The sequence below is a fragment of the Prinia subflava genome, chromosome 10, assembly GCF_021018805.1.
Source record: "Prinia subflava isolate CZ2003 ecotype Zambia chromosome 10, Cam_Psub_1.2, whole genome shotgun sequence".
Lineage (NCBI taxonomy): Eukaryota > Metazoa > Chordata > Aves > Passeriformes > Cisticolidae > Prinia > Prinia subflava.
Genome location: NC_086256.1, coordinates 11,610,903 through 11,629,220, shown reverse-complemented (window position 1 = coordinate 11,629,220; position 18,318 = coordinate 11,610,903). Strand labels below are relative to the sequence as shown.

Sequence of the window (18,318 nt, the reverse complement as noted above, 5' to 3'; positions counted from 1 at the left end):
AGAACAACACCCTCTGCATTCACAGTCTCCATTAAGCTGCAGTCCAGCTACTCTGGGATGTCAGCCAGCTCTGCAGGGAGCTGCTGCAGGTACTGTGATTTAAAATAGCTGCCAGGAGGACCAGCTCTGAATCTGAAATGTAATGCTATAAAAAGGACATAAAGTTTCTGTTTCCTGTGCTTACACTTACATTTTGCAATGCATCTGTCTCACTGTATTTCATGTCTAATTTATTGCCTGTGTGAAACATAAAGAAATACTGGCACTGAAAGGGGAAACAAGTGCCACAGATTTGGCAACAAGGAAATGTCTCCCTGAGGTTACAGATTAATTTTACTGAAATGGGGATCATCAGCTCCAGTATCTATTTCCACTGTTTTAGACAATATATCACTGCCTCTGTTTAACTATTAGAACCCCAGATAAAACCATCACTCACGCCAGGCACAGGTTCACCACATTCCACGATGTCTTTGATCAATTTACTTCTCTCTGATAATGATGATAACTCATTTTGGAGAAGGTCACTAGTGGACAGGTGAGTAAATCCATATTTCTCAGCTAACTGTTTGCATTGGCTACCTTTACCAGAGCCAGGCCCACCTATGTGAGGGAAAAAATAACTAGAATTAGAAAAGAACAAAAATCTTCCAATTCTCAAACTGTAGACACCAAGACAATGAGAGGAAAGTGATGACACTATTTTGCAATTTTTTTTTTTTTATAGAGACACTATCTATGGTAGAACAAGTCATATACTTCCCTTCCAACACAACTACAGTGCTGACTCAAAAATGTGTTGAAGTCGAAGGAGTCACAACAGTGTGAAATCTCTCACAGAGGAGAACCTGTTCCTAAGCCACTATTGGCACGTTAAAGAAAAACATAAAACAGCCTGTGGAAAAGGGTATTTGACTCAGTTCATGTTCAGTTTGTCAGCTGCAACAAATAGTAGCAAAGTAATGTTCACTGCACCACAGCGAGGGAGATAACAGCGAGCACCCACCTGCACCCGGCCCCGTCTGTGGGACACAGCGGGCAGGAGGGAAGGGCACTGACCCAGGGAATGAATGCTGTGGGACACAGCGGGCAGGAGGGAAGGGCACTGACCCAGGGAATGAATGCTGTGGGACACAGCGGGCAGGAGGGAAGGGCACTAACCCAGGGAATGAATGCTGTGGGACACAGCGGGCAGGAGGGAAGGGCACTGACCCAGGGAATGCTGTGGTGTCCCCTGGCAGGAATGGCACCTCCAGCCTCCTGCTTCCCTTGGCCGGCGAGCCGCCTCCAGCGCAGGGCCCTGAGCTCTGCCCGTGCCGCTCCGCAGCTGCGGGCGCTGCCTGGCCCAGCTCCTCCCTTCTCCCTCCGCTCCAAGGCCATGGCATGGGAAGCCTAGGGCCTCTCTCTTCGGGCTCCAGCTGCACCTTGCAGCCACCCGTGCCTGGCTGGAGGGAAGGACAGCCCGTGGAACCTGCTGGAAGGCGCCTGTCAGGTGTCCCCGCGGCGGTGCCTGCAGCGCCGCTGGCACGGCTGAGGCGAGGCCCTGAGGCGCCGTGCCGGTGCCAGGGCGGGGGGCGGCAAAGCAAATTGCTGCTGTGAATGCGGAGAAAGTCTCACCGCGTGTAGCAGCAATTTTGCAGCCTTTGATGGATCTATTCAGAAGATCTACTGCAGCAGGAGGTAATTATAGCCTTGGAGGGAGACAATGCTCAAACTCTTTCCAGTAAAGTTTTTCCAGCAGGTGACCTGTGTTATTTATCAGCTGTTGGGATCTGCAGGTAGGGCTGCACAGCTCTGCTATGTGCATTTAAGATGCTAGAAAATATGTGGCTTTCCTGTTTCCTTGTCTTTCCACAAACAAATATAGGAATAACATGTTCACAATAGAGCAAATTTAGCACCGTCTCTGCCTCACTTGAACTGTCTTCTAACTTTTGCATTCAATGTAAGAAATAATCGCTCTGAGCATATTAATTTTCAGAGAAATTACAGTACTGTAGTGAGACTAAAAATTGGGTCATAAAGGAGTAGCATCAAAGGAAGGGGTTTGTCTTCTGTGCTCTGCAGTTTTTATTTCAGCTTCCCAAGGAGAATGACCAGCCTGTGGTGTGAGAATCACACCTGGGCTACAATTTTTCTAGAACTATCTGTGTTACAGGCTTATCTTCTGGCCAGTGTGGGTTGCACCTTGTTTTTCTATTGCTGTAGGATGAAGAATGTTATTCTTTTGTAAAACCACTAGTTGAAAGAAAACATGGGAAAAAATAGGAGTGGCTATAAAGAAACAGATGTAGTGAAATTGCAAGCAAATTACCAGTAATGAATCCCTTAAATATTTGAGTGGCAATTAGTTGTATTTCTGGCCTGTTGTGGGGTGTTTTTTTAGATCAGTAAGTTTGTTTACACATTTTGTCTCCTGGCCTTGAAAATGCTAACAGTGCGGTAATCTAATCCTATTTATTTGGTGTATACATACAGTATTTTAAAAAACCCAGCTATAAAGACAATTGTATTCTTTTTCTTATATAATTGTTTCTGTTCTGAATGCAGAGCCTAATGAGAAATTTCATAATTTCTCCTCATATACAAAATAAACTAGATCTCTTTTTAGAAATAAGAGTACAAGGACATTTTTGGTTTTTTAGCAGGGAAATATTCAGATAATTTGATGTGCTTCTAATACCTTTGTGTGTTAGTATTTTAAGAGAGAACACTGTCAGAATGGCACAATATGCAGGGCATACACCATAATGAATGTGCCTCCAAAACATTAATTAAAATTAACATTTTTTTAAATAGAAAACAAAGCAGAGATTAACATACTGAGCTCTTTAAAGAGTCAAAAACATATTTGAGTAAGTTATGTCCTAAAAGTGGTAGTTTTTGTGGCCACATATTGATTTAGAGTCATCTGATAAGTAGCAAAGCATCCTACTGCTTGACAAATCCAACCCACTTTATCAAGTCTCGTGCTTTCTTATGCAGGAATGAGACCACAGATCTTGCATGGCATGATCTAAGAAGAGACTGAATTCCCCAGGAAATTCAGCACTGAGGGCTGAGCACAACTTGGCCTTTACACCAGTATTAATTTACGTGTCTGAAATTAAAGTATTATCTTGTCTCCCTCTGAAGTTCTTTTATGTGACTGAAATAGAGCTATTCAGGTGAGAAAGGATGTGAAAGTGCATTTTCTTACTAATTAGGTGTTTCCTTCTTGCTCAGAGTATATACTTAAAAGACTGCTGCATAAGCAGCTTTAATGGCAAATTAATCCTGCAGCCATGAGGCTCACAATCAATTTGTAGTGTTACAAAAATTGTACCTGTTCTTTTAGTGGCTATTTTTCTTAAATCTATTCATTTTTTTAAAAGAAAAAATCACGTGAAGAAAGTTCATCTGGAATAACAGCTGCATATGAAACATGAGAAAGGCTAGCAAAAAGATTTTTTCAGTTAAGGCTTCACTGCAACTTGTTACGCTGTTTTTCATATGGAAAATACTTCGGGCACTGAAAAAGGAAATCAAGCTTTCCCAATAGCTCAATTGTTAGCAGAAAAATATATCCCCACTTTTGTTGTGAAGGCGTAAGGTTCTTTGTGAACACAGTCATTTTTTCTGTGTGCTGTCATCTTGTGATCTGCCTACGTATTCTTTGGAAAAAAAAAAAGTGTTGGTTCAAGATAGCTTGTTATTCAGATTAATCATGTTGTCTTCTGATTTCTATATATGCCATGAAGATTTCTATATATGACATTCTAGCTAAAGCCTAGAAAACAGCCAGAGGAATTATGAGTGTGATGTGACCTGTAGGACAATATAGAATTACCAGCAGTTCTTCAATGATAGCATGCTTTTGTATTTTCCTGGTATTGCCCAGAGCATTACACCTTGCTTTAAAGCTCATTTGGTAACTTAATAAAAATCAAAAAATTGCAGGTGAAGAAATTAAGAACATTGTATTAATCAGTGAGGTTATTCTTGGAAACAGAACTCTCTGATTGTCCCTTTGTGCTTTTTGATACAAATAGTAAGCAAGAATGTGGAACCAGAGGACTAACACAGCAATTAAATGCAGTTCTCTATTGCTTTTTTGCAGACCAGGCCAGATTAAAAGGTCTGTGCCATCCCTTAGAGCAGTATTCCTTTCCATTATGTTGATTCATCAGCCTGTGAGAGGGGATCTTCTGGTAAATGACTTTCTGGCAGCACTGCTGACTGAGGTGGGTACTTTTCCCCATTTAATTATTGACTGCAGAAATCTCAGGGAGAGCCCTTCAAGGGGAGAAGGGTGGTCTGGGTGGGTGGGTAATGACCAATTGCCCAGGCAGGGCTCCTGGGTGTCCAACTGCAGCCAGCCCCAGATCATCAGAGGTCCCATCTCTCCTCCCTCCTGCCCAAATCTCCCCCAGACTGGAAGGGCCAAGGAGCCTGGGCATGTGACTAAAATGAACGACTCTGACCTAGAGCCCATCTCCAGCAGATGAATTAATGACAGAGGGAGCTGGGAGTGCTGCTCGGGTGAGCAGGGCCAGGAACAAGCAATATGAGCAGTGCATGGGCCAGCCTTGCTCTCAGGAATACTGGTGGAGCAGAAGTGTCATGCAGACACACTGAGATGTCTCTATTTTCAATCTCACAAGTTTATCATATACCAAAATATCATGAGCATTTATATAAAATGCCAGCAGTAGGATTTACAAGACAGTCCCACCATTTATTTTGAAATGTTTCAATTTCAAGACCTTGTTATCATAATGAGTATCATCCCTGTATCAGGGAGAAGTGCCTGCAGGGGAAACCTAGCTGCACAAGGGAGCCTCAGAAGTCTGAAATGAAAACAAAATAGCCCCAGTCAATCTATCAATTCAAGCAAAAATTTTGGAGGCCTTGATCACTTTGGCAATTTTATCAATGCTACTTGGATTATATAGACAAGTAAAAATAAACCTTAACTTGAGAATATAGCATTTGAAGGCTTCTCAATAGCACCCTATCTGTTGTTGACAAATTACTTTAGTCTAAGTGAAACGATACAGAAATTGTGCTATTGTTTAACAACAACAAAATTTAACAACAACAAAAAAACCCTCAACACTTTCTTTGTATTTCTTTTTTCCTGAGAAATTATTTTCATTAGAAAACAACATGTTGTACATGTTGGCAGAGTGATGCAATATCTTGGGATATCACTGAGTTTTCATCCTTCTTAAAGAAGATGTGAAGTTAATTTCATGGGAAGTCAGGGAAATCGGCCTTTGAAAGGATTTACAGTTAGCTTGGTGTAACTGGGGGTTTAATTATCAGAACTGCTCATTCTGTGCTTCTCTGATTGCAAAAGGAGCTGCAATACAGGTTCTGTAGCATAATTTGAGTTGGAAGGGAGTTCATCTGGTTAAACCTTATACTCAAAGCAGGCCTAAATTCATGATTAATTGAATTGAGTTGTGTCATTCAAGGTCTGACATACCTGGGACAAATAAAGAGTTTGAATTTTGTGATATATTTACTTACTGAATTCTAGTGTGTGTGCAAGAAGCTCCTCTCTGCAGCTGATAATGTCTACTTCTAGGTGTAAATGGTGAGAATATCTTCAGTGTCAGAAAAAGCTGGTCTTTCTTACATTGAGTTTAAGCAATTAGCAGCTTTAGATTTATCAGCAAGAATATAACAAAAATTCTGTAGAGGAAAGTGTTACATTAGCTAAGCTTTAAACACCTATTTACAAGTCAGCAGGGAGTTTGTTTCTGATCCAAAGTGTGGAAAGATTCCTGAAACCTCCTGTTCTACTTTCAGCCTCAATCAAAGCCAAATATTTTCTGAAGTTCCCGCAGAGGCCAGGGAGGGGCAATGCTCCCAGAACTGTGTTATGTATGACAGCTTTGTGGATGCAGTATGGAATATGCAGTAGTTAAGAATTAGAAGGTTGTTCAACATTCATTGTGGTTAAAATTGATTACACAGGGGTTTTGTTTGTTTGTTTGTTTATCTTTTAATGACTGGCAATAATTATTTAAGTTTTGAATATTTATTAGAGCATCACCCAGTTTTATCTTTGTGCCTCTTTATATATTTTTTTCTCTTGAATTTTATGTTTCTGGCAAAATTTATCTTTGTTTTGCCTCTTTTATTATCCTGCTTTTATCTCCTATATTTTTTTACTTGCTGGTACTCTTTCTCTACTTTACAATATGGATAGAACATTGACATTGTTGCTTAATTAATCCAACTTGACTGTTATTCCAATTAATTACTACATTAACTCTGATGTAAATTTTTGCTAATTAGATGATTTCTTTTTCTTTCCCTTTTTGGAAAATTTTCAAGGGTAATTAGGGGGGGAAGGATCTGCCTGTTTCTTTCCCCTTGTCCTAAACAATATCTCTGTTTGTCAGGTGTGGCAGATGGTGCATTTATTTTGATTTGTTTGTGAACTTCTTCAAATGTACATCTTTAAAACTCTAGCTTTCAAACACCTTTATAAGCATCTTATTATTTCTCATGAAATAATACACAGCTATGTAATGAGTCAACATCCTTATTGACACCTGTGCCCAGTTTTTCCCCATTCCAGCAGCCTGCTCTCCTAACCCAACTTCTCTGCTCTCTCTCTAGTCAAGGCATCATGGGCTGAACATCTCTAGCACTGCTCACTCCAACAGAGCACTTCATCACTCACATTTGGGGCTTTTTTCCCTTCTCCCCATCCCCAACAGTTCTGTTCTGTTCCTTTGAGATTTTTTCATATTTTTCTTTCACTCTTGTGCCACTCACAGTGATCAGATTTCAGCTCTTGGCTGACATGGAAGGTCAGGCCTTCCTGCCTGCACAAACGTGTGTGTTTGGGCAGTGTGTGTAGAGCTAAAGCTGGAGTGCTTGTGGCTCAGCAGGTGATCCGTGCAGATTTACCTGCCTGAAAAGGACACAAGGCAAAAGAGCCTGTGCAAGAAATCTGTCTCTGGGAAATAACATTTGCTTTCACAGTGGAATAAAGTCAAGATTTTGTAGACAAATGAGCAATCACGGGGGTCTCATGTTGCTCAAAACACCTCAACAAACCCACAAAAAACCTCTCACTCTTCTCAGACTTTAAGAAACATTTTCTAACTTTAAGACTTTAAGAAACATTTTCAGGGGTGCAAGGATGGAGGGATGGAAACAGAAGTATTTTGGGAAAAAGTATAAATCATTCTAGATAATTTTTTGAAAATTAACCCATGTTTGGACTTAGTAAAACTTTTCATGTTAATTTTTAAAGAATATTGAGTTTTGATTAAGGCACAATTTCTCTCTGCTCCCAAAAAGCATTTACTTGAAAATCTGAGCAGGAATAACTAGGAAAAAGGTATGATTTTGATTTTAACCTGCAAGATGGCTACTAGATGTCCTATAAAATTTATAAATGAAGATTTAAAATCACTCATCGTAAAATAAAAAGATTCCCAGAGGCAAATGAAAAATATGCTTTGCCATGGACAATTTGAGGCAAAATTTCTGAGTGTGTTCTCCTTTTTTTTTTTTCCTTACAAATCTGCTTGTACAAACCCAAATGTTTTGTGGTTTTTTTTTCAATAAGATATGTGAGACAGAGAGAATTAAAATTTTTCACTGTAGTGAACAGCAGGAAGGTGTATTTCAGTAAGCATAGATCACAGTTTGCTTAAAGACTGAAAATTAGGTGTTATGAACCCTTCCCTTAAGAAAAGTCTCCAGTGAACTCTTCAGTAACCTAATTTTACTTTCTCAAACACATAACAATTGAGTTGCAATAACTTGAGTCAACTTGTGGCATAAGAGAGCGTGGGATAAAATTGCAACATGGGAACATTCTTTTAATAGAATTTTAGGTTGCAAGGAACTTCTTGTTCCTTGGAACAAGGAACTTTAGTCAAATAACTGTTATACTGGGATCAGCTACAGCAGGTTGATCTGAACTCTGTCAGGTTGGGGTTTGAACATCTGTAAGGATGGGGACTTTACAGTTTCTGGGCAACTTGTTCCAGTATTTGACTACCCTCACAGTAAAAAAGTGGGGTTTGTGTTCAGGTGAATTTTAATGCATTTGATGTTGTCCCCATTTTCTCTTGTCCTGTCGCTGGGCACTATTGAGAAGATTAAGGCTCCCTCATCTTCATTCCCTCCCATCGGGTAATTATTTGTACTTAACAGTAAAATCCTCTGGAGCCTTCTCTTCTCCAGGCTGAATAGTCCCAGTTCTCTCAGCCTCTCCTCAAATGAAAGATGCTTCTGTTCCTCAAACATCTTTGTGGTACCACACTCAGTCCAGTAAATCATTATCTGTCTTGTACTGGGAGCCCAGACTGGACACAGCACTCCAGATGAATCCACAGCAGTGTGAATAGGGAAGGATCATCTCCCTCAGCCTATAGGTATTGGAATATTTTTGATGCTTACTGAATTCTGAATGAAACTTCCATTCACTTATTGTTAGTTTTGGAAGTCCTTTTTTTTTTTTCCCAGGAAAAACAACACACATATTGATTTAGTTTCATGTAAAATCCCCCACGTTCTGCTGTCTATCCTTAGGTCCTTGGAAATGTGAGTTCCTGCTCTGGATTGTAAAGCAGTTCTAAAAACTGCTTAATACAAAAGCAATTATTCTTTCCAAGTAATTATTACCAAGTTTTAAGATCAATCTTCTGGTTATAATTTGTTTTAAAAGACTGCTCTAAGTTTATGCTAATTATATTATTCACATTCATGTAATAAAGGGCATGAACATGGTTCTTTTACTCAGAATTTCCAAAAGCAATATAAAGTAAACCCTGAACCTGCAAAGCTTCAGTGCTGAGCATCATGCCTGGTGAGTAATCTGTTGGCTTTTAACACGATGCTGAACCCATGCAGAATTGAAACTTGTATTTAACAGAAGTTGCCTCACAAATAAGGAAGAGAAGAGACCTGATATTTTTCAGTCAAATTGTAAACTTTTGAGTTGTAATCCAATGTAGTAAAATTTTAGTTAATGCTGTGAGGTAGCTTTGGTGTGGGAAGTCACACAACTCAACTGTAACTGCAAAAGAACCGATGTTATTTTGAGCATGTTCACAATCAAACGAGCTGCCTGCTCTGAGCTTCCTACGACTGTTGATAGTATGGTTACACCCAAGTTAATTACATGTTATTAAATCCTAACTCCCTTTCAAAAGACTAAACCAACACTGCAGAATAAATGTTCTCAGCCAATCTATTTTGCTAAATAAATCACATAATCAAAGCTAAATAACATGGGAATATTCAAATGTAGCAGTTAAATTAGGAATCCTACTTACCAACAACAAAAATGATGTTTGCTTTCCTTAGATCTTCTGAAAAGTCTAAAATGGAAATAAAAATTCTTTAGTGGCAAGAGCAACTGATTTTAATGTCAGCTACTTACCACACCAAACTGTGTAACAATCATGCAAGGGGATCTGATCTTACTAGATTTACTTTCTGCTATAAAAAATATATACTTTCTCCATTCCAAAAGGAGCTATTATCCGCAAGCCTATTAATTCCTCAGTTTCATAGTTGTCATTGCAGATTTGATAAAGACATTTTACCTGAAAATAGACCTTGCAATAGACATCAGTTCTTTAAAAAAAGAAAGATGAAAAAAGAGAGAAGCAGATTCATCTTGATGTACTAACATGATGTAATGCCTCCTCAGCCACTGCAGCTTCTACTGACTGTAGTATTACATTATAATTGCTATAGAATCTTGTCCACCTCCCATTTAGATTTTATACTCTCTGAAATGTAGCTCTAAATTCCTCTGAGCCTCAAATTCAGCCAAATAATAACCATCTTATTTGAAATCCAGGAAATACACTCACCAAAACTACGGTATGTATTACAGCTTTGCCTTTAATTGAAACTGTATCTTTTGAAAAAGCAATCCCTCCTGGTCTGAGTCAGTCATTGCACTGATTATACCAGTACAGAAGGTGATCTTGCACCATGTGAGCCTGCTGAAATTTTATTATGTCTTTGAGTTAATCACTTACAAGACACGTATGTGATTGTGTTAATCACATACAAGACATCTCGTACAATTTTGTGGTATGTAGATCTCCTATTACAAAAAATCATTAGCCATGAAAAGTTTTGCTTTATCCTTTCATTCCTCTTAGACTTTTAGCACCTCATACTTTCCAGGGAGACTTTCATAACTGCCAATTTCTGAAAACACATATGAGACTTGATGCTAATTGACAGAAGTATTTTCAAATAATTTTGGATCCATTGGCCAAAAAGAGTATAGAAATATCTTCTACAAACTTTAATTTGCATTCAAAGAGAATTCACATGAAAAAAATCCCTTGAGGCATAAATTTCACAATATAAACAACCTGAATTCACTTTACTTTCTAAATAACTATTTAAATAATGGGAAATCAAAAGTTTCAAAATTAAATGGCAATTGACACTGAAAGAGAAACTCACCTCCTGTGCTCTCATAACCAGAAAAACTTGACTGATCCTCCTCCTGTTAATTAAGCAATTGACAAATTGAAATGGATATTCTGCATAGTTTTCATTTCTTCTTATATCTGCTTATCTGTGTATCTTAATGTATATCTCTCTAAGCTCTCAGTTTTAATCTCTGTTGAGATATGGTTTACAGTGTCACAGAATTGCTGCTAGTGCTGTTTCAGTTGCTAGAACACGAGCACAGAGAACCCGAGATCCATCTTGAGATGATTCACTGTCCATATAATGAGTGGAGTTCATCAGGGTTGGGAATGAGGAATGAGGACTGTGTTAACATCTTTGTTGGTGACATGGACAGTGGGGCCAAGGACAGCCTCAGCAAGTTTGCCAATGACACCAAGCTGTGCTCGAGGGAAGGGATGCCACCCACAGGGACCTGGACGTGCTTGAGAGGTGGGGCCATGTGATCCTAACAAAGTTCAGGCCGAGTACAAGGTCAGGGCTCCTGTGTCTGGGCAATCCCAAACACAAACTGGGTGGAGAGTGGATCCAGTGCAGTCCTGGGGAAAAGGACTGGAGTTGCTGGTGGATGAGAAGCTCAACGTGATCTATCCATGTGCGTTTGCAGCCCAGAAAGCCAACCGTGTCCGGGCTGCATCAAAGGGCAGTGTGGGCAGCAGGCTGAGGGAGAGAAATCCACCTCTCTGCCCTGCCCTCGTGAGACCCCACCTGGAGCCCTGCACTCAGCTCTGGGGCCCCAGCACAAGGACAGGGACCTGCTGCAGTGAGTCCAGAGGAGCCCACAAAGATGCTCAGAGGGCTGGAACACCTCGACTAGGAAGATAGGCTGAGAGAGCTGGGGTTGTTCAGCCTGGAGAGGTCTCTGCAGAGACCTTACAGCAGCCTCCCAGGACCTGAAAGGGGCCTGCCAGAGACCTGGAGAGGGACTATTTCCAAGGACATTGAATGTCAAGGGGTAATGGCTTTAAACTGAAGGACAGTAGGTTTAGATTTGATCTTGGGAAGAAATTCTTTACTGTGAGAATAGAGAGGCACTGGAACATGTTTCCCAGAGAACTCTGGATGCCCTATCCCTGGAAGTGTTCAAGGCCAGGTTGGATGGGGCTTTGAGCAACCTGGTCTAGTGGAACATATCCCTGCCTGCTGGGGGTTTGGAGCAAAATGAAGTCCTTTTAGAGTCCCTTCCAACCCAGGACGTTCTCTGCCATACTGGTTTTGTGAGGAACAGCTCTTCATTGTCCAAATGCACAATTCCCACATGACATAAGCAAGCAGTGTGCATCCTGAATTTCTTCCAAAGTAACTGTTGTATAATCAGCTGTTAATAGTGAGCAAGCAATATTGGAGAAACTTCTAGAAGTGAAATGTAACATAAAGATGGTATTAGTCTTTGATCTCAAATAACTTAAACGTATTTACCTTCTGAATGCAACATAAGCTACAAGTTGTTATAAAGGCTGCTGAACTACAAGGAGGGACTACACCAGGGAAATGGAGGACGTATTTGGTCACTTGCTGTATATTACAATCAATGAGAAGTTACAAATACTGGCCAGCAAGACTGTCAGAATGGGAATTCTTTATTGTTCTGACGAGAATTGTATATATACTGGACATAGTCTAGGTTATGAGGTGTCAATATACTCACACCAACAATGCTTTAGCCTGGTCTGTAAAATATCAATAATAGCACTGACAGTAACACATCCTCATGTGACAGTATTACATTGTCAGTGCATAACATCAGCACGAAACACGTTATGTGAGTCATCTCAGTAGCATATGGCAATCAAGCCATAGCTTCTGACAGCACAGCTCTCAGAAACAGCCACCTTTAAATGTGTAGAGCTGCGGGAACAGATGAAGTGACATGAACTGCAAGGTGACTGGAATGGGTAAACTGCTGCCCACTGTAATTTGCAGGGCTCATGCACTACCCTTGCAGGTTTCTCCTTGTGTTCCCATCTTCACTGAAACTGAAGTACTCTTCATTAGGCTGAAGTACCATTACATTGGTTACACAAATTATTTTCATTTTTTGATTCACAGTAATTCTCAGCCTATTACACTGCAGTAGTACTGCTACTTTAAAAAAAGAAAGCTGTCATTTTCAAATGAGAGATGAATCTCTTTTCCACATTTCAAGAGACAATATTAACCCTGTATCCTTTATTTTTGGATTAATAATACAATAAAATAATTGACCCTGCAAAGGATATAGTGCATACAAAAGGCTTCATTTTAGATTCTACTTTTTATAAAGCCTTTGAGAGTTTATAGATCAAAATCATTTTAGGCACGGAGTTTAGAGTAAAATTCCTTTAAAAATCAGGATCAGAATTCCAAGCTTGCAATCAAATTAAAGAATTGAAAGCAGCATTACTTCTTTCAAGTTTTTCTTTTGTCCTCCTCTATGACTGCAGACTGAAACTGCCTCCAACCAGTTTTTGTGCTGATGGGGGTGAGGGGCTAGGAGTGCTGTTTGGTTTGAGGTCCCTGCAAAGAGTGACAGTCTGGCACCCTGTTTAATGCAGTCTCCTCGTGTTTGCAATTGACAAAACCCACTTCTGATTGTGTCTTTCTAACAAGGAGGTCTCTAAACTCTGAATGGCTTGACCTGTATCAGGCTGAAAACGCTGCTCTGCCTCATTATCACAGTGCTTTGGAAAATAACCGTGGGATTTAGCAAGTGATCACATAAGGCAAAGTCCCTCCAGTTAGATAGCAAATGGTATTTGACACCACATTGCCATCAGCAATACAGTCATTTAACAGCACTCTCTGTATTCTCAGTATAGCTGTTTCCATGTACTTGAAGGCACAGTGAGGAAGATTGCATCGTATAATGAGCTCCGAAGAGAGATGGGCAGTCTGTAATTTCAAATGTGTTTACAGTCAAGTTATATCTCCAAATATTGTCTGGAAACATATCCATTCGTGGAGCATAGCTGTCTGTGTAACTACTTAAACAGTATCAACCGTATGTTAAAATAATGGCTAAATAGAGACGTTACTACCTGTAAAGGATCATTTGTCTTTAGAGTTGGAAAACGCGGGGTTTGACTGCCATTTTACTTGTCACTTATGTTGTAATTAGTAAATACCTGACTGGTAGTAGATACTTCATTGGTTAATGAATTTTCAGTTACTGTCATTGCTAGGTTGTGAGGTAAGTCCACAGAATCATAGAATGATTTGGGTTGGAAAATAATCTAGTTCCAATCTACCTAATTTCTGTAGTAACAAACTATGACAGTAAGTTTCAGGAAATGATAATGGAATGATACAGAATTCTTCAGTTGTTTCAATTTTGCTGCTAATGAATCAGTACTCTTAAGGCATATCAATAAAATAGATTTAATTTTTTTATCTAATGAAGGGGCATTTTCTTCATTAGGACTTAGTGACAGCTGTTGTGAACGTCGATTACCTGACAAAATAAGAATGCTTTCCTGTTACCCATTATTAACCTCTGCTCCAGTCCTTGCATGTGTTAGTTGGTTTTGGGTGGTTTGTTTGTTTGTTTGTTTTACATGAAAAAGAAAAGAGTTCTCCCTTATCACCTCATTGTTATTTGAATGCTTCTACAAAATAGTGGTGAAAAGTGCCTGATATATTTATTCAGATTTCTAACAGATATAAAATAGTTTCTCCTCCAAATTTACCAAAGGTGATAAATAATCATAGATAAAGGAGAAAAGAGGCAGTAGAATGAGACTGAATTTAAAATACGGCATGACTGCTGCTTAAAATTATGCTCAATTTTCCAGTTTGAATTTGAGAATGTAAATATTCCAAGGAATGTTTCAGACACAAATTATTTAAAGAAATAAAAATTACATGTGTCTTTGCTGGTTTTATGCAAGGGCAGTGCTCCCTGGGAATGGATTTTATGAGCCATACTATTAAATTTGATTTATACCTCAAATCAATTTTTAACCTGAGCTGCTTTCTGCAAGCTGAGTGTTAAAGTATGCCTCTGGAAAGCAGAGGTGTCTGTGCTCTGACCTCCCCTTCTCCAGAACTAATAAATAAGGTAAGACACAGTAGGAATACCTTCACACTTCAAGGGTTTTTTTCCAGCAAAAGACAAATTTTCTCATATACTTCATACTGTTCAGCAGAGTGGAGTTATTTGTGTCAAAAAGGACTTAAAGAAATTAATATGAGGGTACAGTGCTAATGTTTTTCGAGGTGATTTTTGTTTGTTCAGAATGCATACAACTGCAAAAGCATCAGTGTTCATAACAGCATCTACAAAATTCTGACAGATGAGATCACTGTGATTCCCATTTAATGCTGGGTTTCTAGCAGAGACAAAACTCAGTGCCGTTGTCTCTTGTGAGGCCAGGGTGAGGGAGCTGGGCATGTTCAGCCTTGAGAAGAGAAGACTGAGAAGGGACCTAATCAGTGTCTGACAGTATCTGAAGAGAGGTGTCAGAGGATGGACCAGGCTCTGCTCAGTGGTGCTGAGCAATGGCTCAAGAGGCAACAGGCAGAAAATGATGCACAGAAATTCCACCCAAACAGGAGGAGGAACTTGAGGGTGCAGGTGACCAAGCACTGGCACAGATTGCCCAGTGAGGTTTTGGAGTGTCCCTCGCTGGAGATGTTCAAGAGCCATTGGATGCAATCCTGTGCCGTGGGCTGTGGGATGATTCCTTGAGCAGGGAGGCTGGACCAGGTGACCCACTGCAGCCCCTCTTCCCACCTTCCCCCTTCTGTGATTCTGTGATTATTCTTTAAACATAAAACTTATTATCAGTTCTAAAAATAATAAGAATTTTAAAAAATTATACCTATTAGTTAGAGATTAACACATTTTTAACACTAGCAAGCCAAGATCAAATTACCTAGCTTTTAAATTTGGTGGGTTTTTTTTTTTTTTCAGATTTTGAATTTGTGTTCTTCAAGAACATTAAGAATACCTGTAGTAGAGAGGTAGTTTAGAGAGGAAAAAGCCACAATCTGTGTGCTATAATTTGGGGGGTTGGTTTTTGTTAACTTCTGTATGTATTTATAATGACAAAAATACATATGATTACTAAGCATGAAAATAAAAGTGAAATCTATTTAGTTTCAAAATAATTTCCAGACACTGGAAAAAATTTCAAAGAAATTACTCTTAAGGGTGACAAGGTCTGCAACCAGAAGACCCCTCCCAGGTGACTAGCAGCAGTTTGCATCTTCACAGCACTGTAAGGGTGTTCTGGTAAACCAGACACCTCATTTGTAATTTTAATATTAATTTGATTCAAAAGGTTGAACTAGAGGGCTCAGCATTATATGTAACTTGAAGAAGAACTGGAGCTTGACTTTTAAATATATTCATATTTTAAAGACATTAGAGACATTCAATAACTATATAATCTATGCATATTTTCTGTCTATCACTGACTCTAGTCAGAATAGTTTTATCACATATAGTATTCAGTGAGTTTTCAGTTAGGTCTGTATTTATAGAAAGCTCCCAGTGACTACAAAATTCTTTCTGTAAGTTATCATTATTTTTCCTTTAGTATTTTTTTTTTCTGTAAATCACCATCACTCCTTAACTGATTCTTCTCTATGTAGAGTATTTTTGCTGTTTGGTACAAATTCTCCCAGGGACAATTTTTTTTTTTTTACATCACACCACTTCAGCAGAGAAGTGTAGCAGGAGACCTCCCTGTGTACTTGAGCTGCAAACTTGGTGCTGCTCAGCTCCTTTTTTAGGCAGCTGATGACAATGCTAATGAATGTATCCCTCACATCAGACACCTCAGCACTATATGCAGAGCCTCTCTGCCCTGAGAGCTGCCTTCTGAGAGCGGAAATTCAGTGGTTTGGGTTCTTTGTTGCTAATGGTTTGCTTTGGGTTCTTTTTTATGTATGTGCATTTTGTGGGGTTTTGGGGTTTTTTAAACTTTAGATAAGAAAGGCTTTTCTACAGGCCTGTCTCAACTCAGTTTTCAAAATGAAAAAATCTTGGCATGGAGAAGGATAAGAATAGACTGTTGCAAAAAAAAAAAACCCAAACCCAGCATGTGACCTCAGATTCTGTGATTTGCTGCTATTCAGATAAAAATTGACAGTTGTACTCAAATTTTCCCTTTCAAAACCTTCTCTGCTTAACATTTGACAAGCATATTCAAGGTTTAATAAAACATCTATTTATCTGTTATTAGGCAGTTTTATAATTTTCAACTTCAGTATTTATAAAGAGCTTCTGTGTTAAGAAGGAATTGAACTGTCTGAAGAAGCAGTCCAGTGATTTGGAGTGCACTGCTGTGAAGTAGTTCTAAAACTAGGCTACTTTTCACTCTTTATGACTGATATTTAAGCCTAAAATGACTAACATTGACTGCACAATCCTGGGATACATAAGGACTAAAAAAAGCCAAATAGGAAACATATGGCCTTCTGAAAATACATAGGGGATTTTTTTTCTACTTTCCAGTGCACTCAGAGAAGCCACTCTTCTGCTTCAATACAATACAATAAGTGATTTTAAGAGCAGTTTTGTATCCCATAGAGAATAACAACATCTTTGCAAATACTGGAGTTTTATATTTTTATGTAAAAATATATAGGATGTACTTTAACAGTGATTAAGAAACATAAAAGAAATAAAAATGCACTTCCTTCTGCAGTGTTTCAAAATATAGGAATTATTACTACAAATGTTTGCAAGAAAGGTTTTTGGTAGTTGTCTTTAACGATGCTGGGCTATGTGAACAGAACCAATCCACAGCCCTGAGTAAGGCCTCTAAATCTAGGAGACAGAGTGGGTTTAAAATACACCTTTACATTTCTTTATCAATTTTGGTAGAATAGGAAAAGTTCTGCTGTGAATCCTATTTGCATGAACTGTGTGGGACACCTGATATTCCCCAAGAATTATGCAGGTTCTCTGGGCTGTAAAGGTAGAACTCATAAATTTAGCAGGGAAGTTATATTTTGTTAATGAAGGCATAAGACAGTCTGCCAGTGGAGGGGCAAGCTGGTGTGAGGAAAGAAGGTGCAGTATCCTACTGTTACTGTCTACAGAAATAATGGTGAGCTGCTGTAGATTGCAATGCTTTTACTGCAGACACTTCCACAAGCCACAGAGAAAGACTTCATAATTTACTGCAAAATTATTCAGTGAGGCACAAATGGATCATCTCTTGAAGAATAATGTTGTCACTGCTGTTTAAATCTCCAGTAACTCACTTGGGCTCTCCATCATTTTAACTGAATCCTTATGCCCCGTACTGCCCACCAGAGCTACAGGAAGCAATTCTGAGTTCAAAATTAGCAAAGAATTGGAATACAAAGACTTCAGCTAACCTTGGTAGTTTAGTCTCCCCTGTATATGTATCACCAGAAAGTAAGTTCAAATAACGTCTGTGAAAGAAGAAGCAAACAACTGCTTCTGGCATTTCAAAGAAAAAAAGGGTAGATTGACTCTTAGGTTATTTTTTGCCTATTTTGCCAAGGTTTGCATGGGGGAAAATAAAGCAGGAGACTTTCTTACACATGCCTTTATTACAGTGTACAATGGTGATTTTGAAAGAGAAAAAAAATCTTTGCGTTTACAAAATTATTTCAAAGCACCAAAATACACATGGTTTGAGCTTATTCAGGAAACATTTTGTAAGGCAAACTGTAGTACTTTGTTTCTAGAACTGTTTTTTTTTTAAGCGTTTAATAGGATAGTTTCCATGGCAACGTGAACTGAACAGATTGTTCACTGACTTCAGTACATTTCTATTAAACATCTTTTCTCTGTAGTTAGGCCTGCTTTTCCAGGTCTTTCATGTCTTTGGATGCTTATTCATTTTGCCTTTTATGCAGATATCCTTAAACCAGATTGGACTCCACCTTTAACAAAAACAA

At 39.0% G+C, this 18,318-nt stretch overlaps 1 protein-coding gene across 1 annotated transcript in view; it reads right to left on the bottom strand.

The window, feature by feature from the left end:
- The window catches only part of AK5 (adenylate kinase 5), an 83,207-nt gene that overhangs the window by 14,403 nt on the left and 50,486 nt on the right, over window positions 1-18,318 (bottom strand). The window contains exons 9-11 of the mRNA XM_063407318.1: window positions 10,450-10,492; window positions 9,294-9,338; window positions 440-603 (exon numbers count right to left, since the gene is read on the bottom strand). Of these exons, the coding sequence (XP_063263388.1) occupies window positions 440-603; window positions 9,294-9,338; window positions 10,450-10,492 (252 nt within the window). The remainder of the gene's footprint in view (window positions 1-439; window positions 604-9,293; window positions 9,339-10,449; window positions 10,493-18,318) is intronic.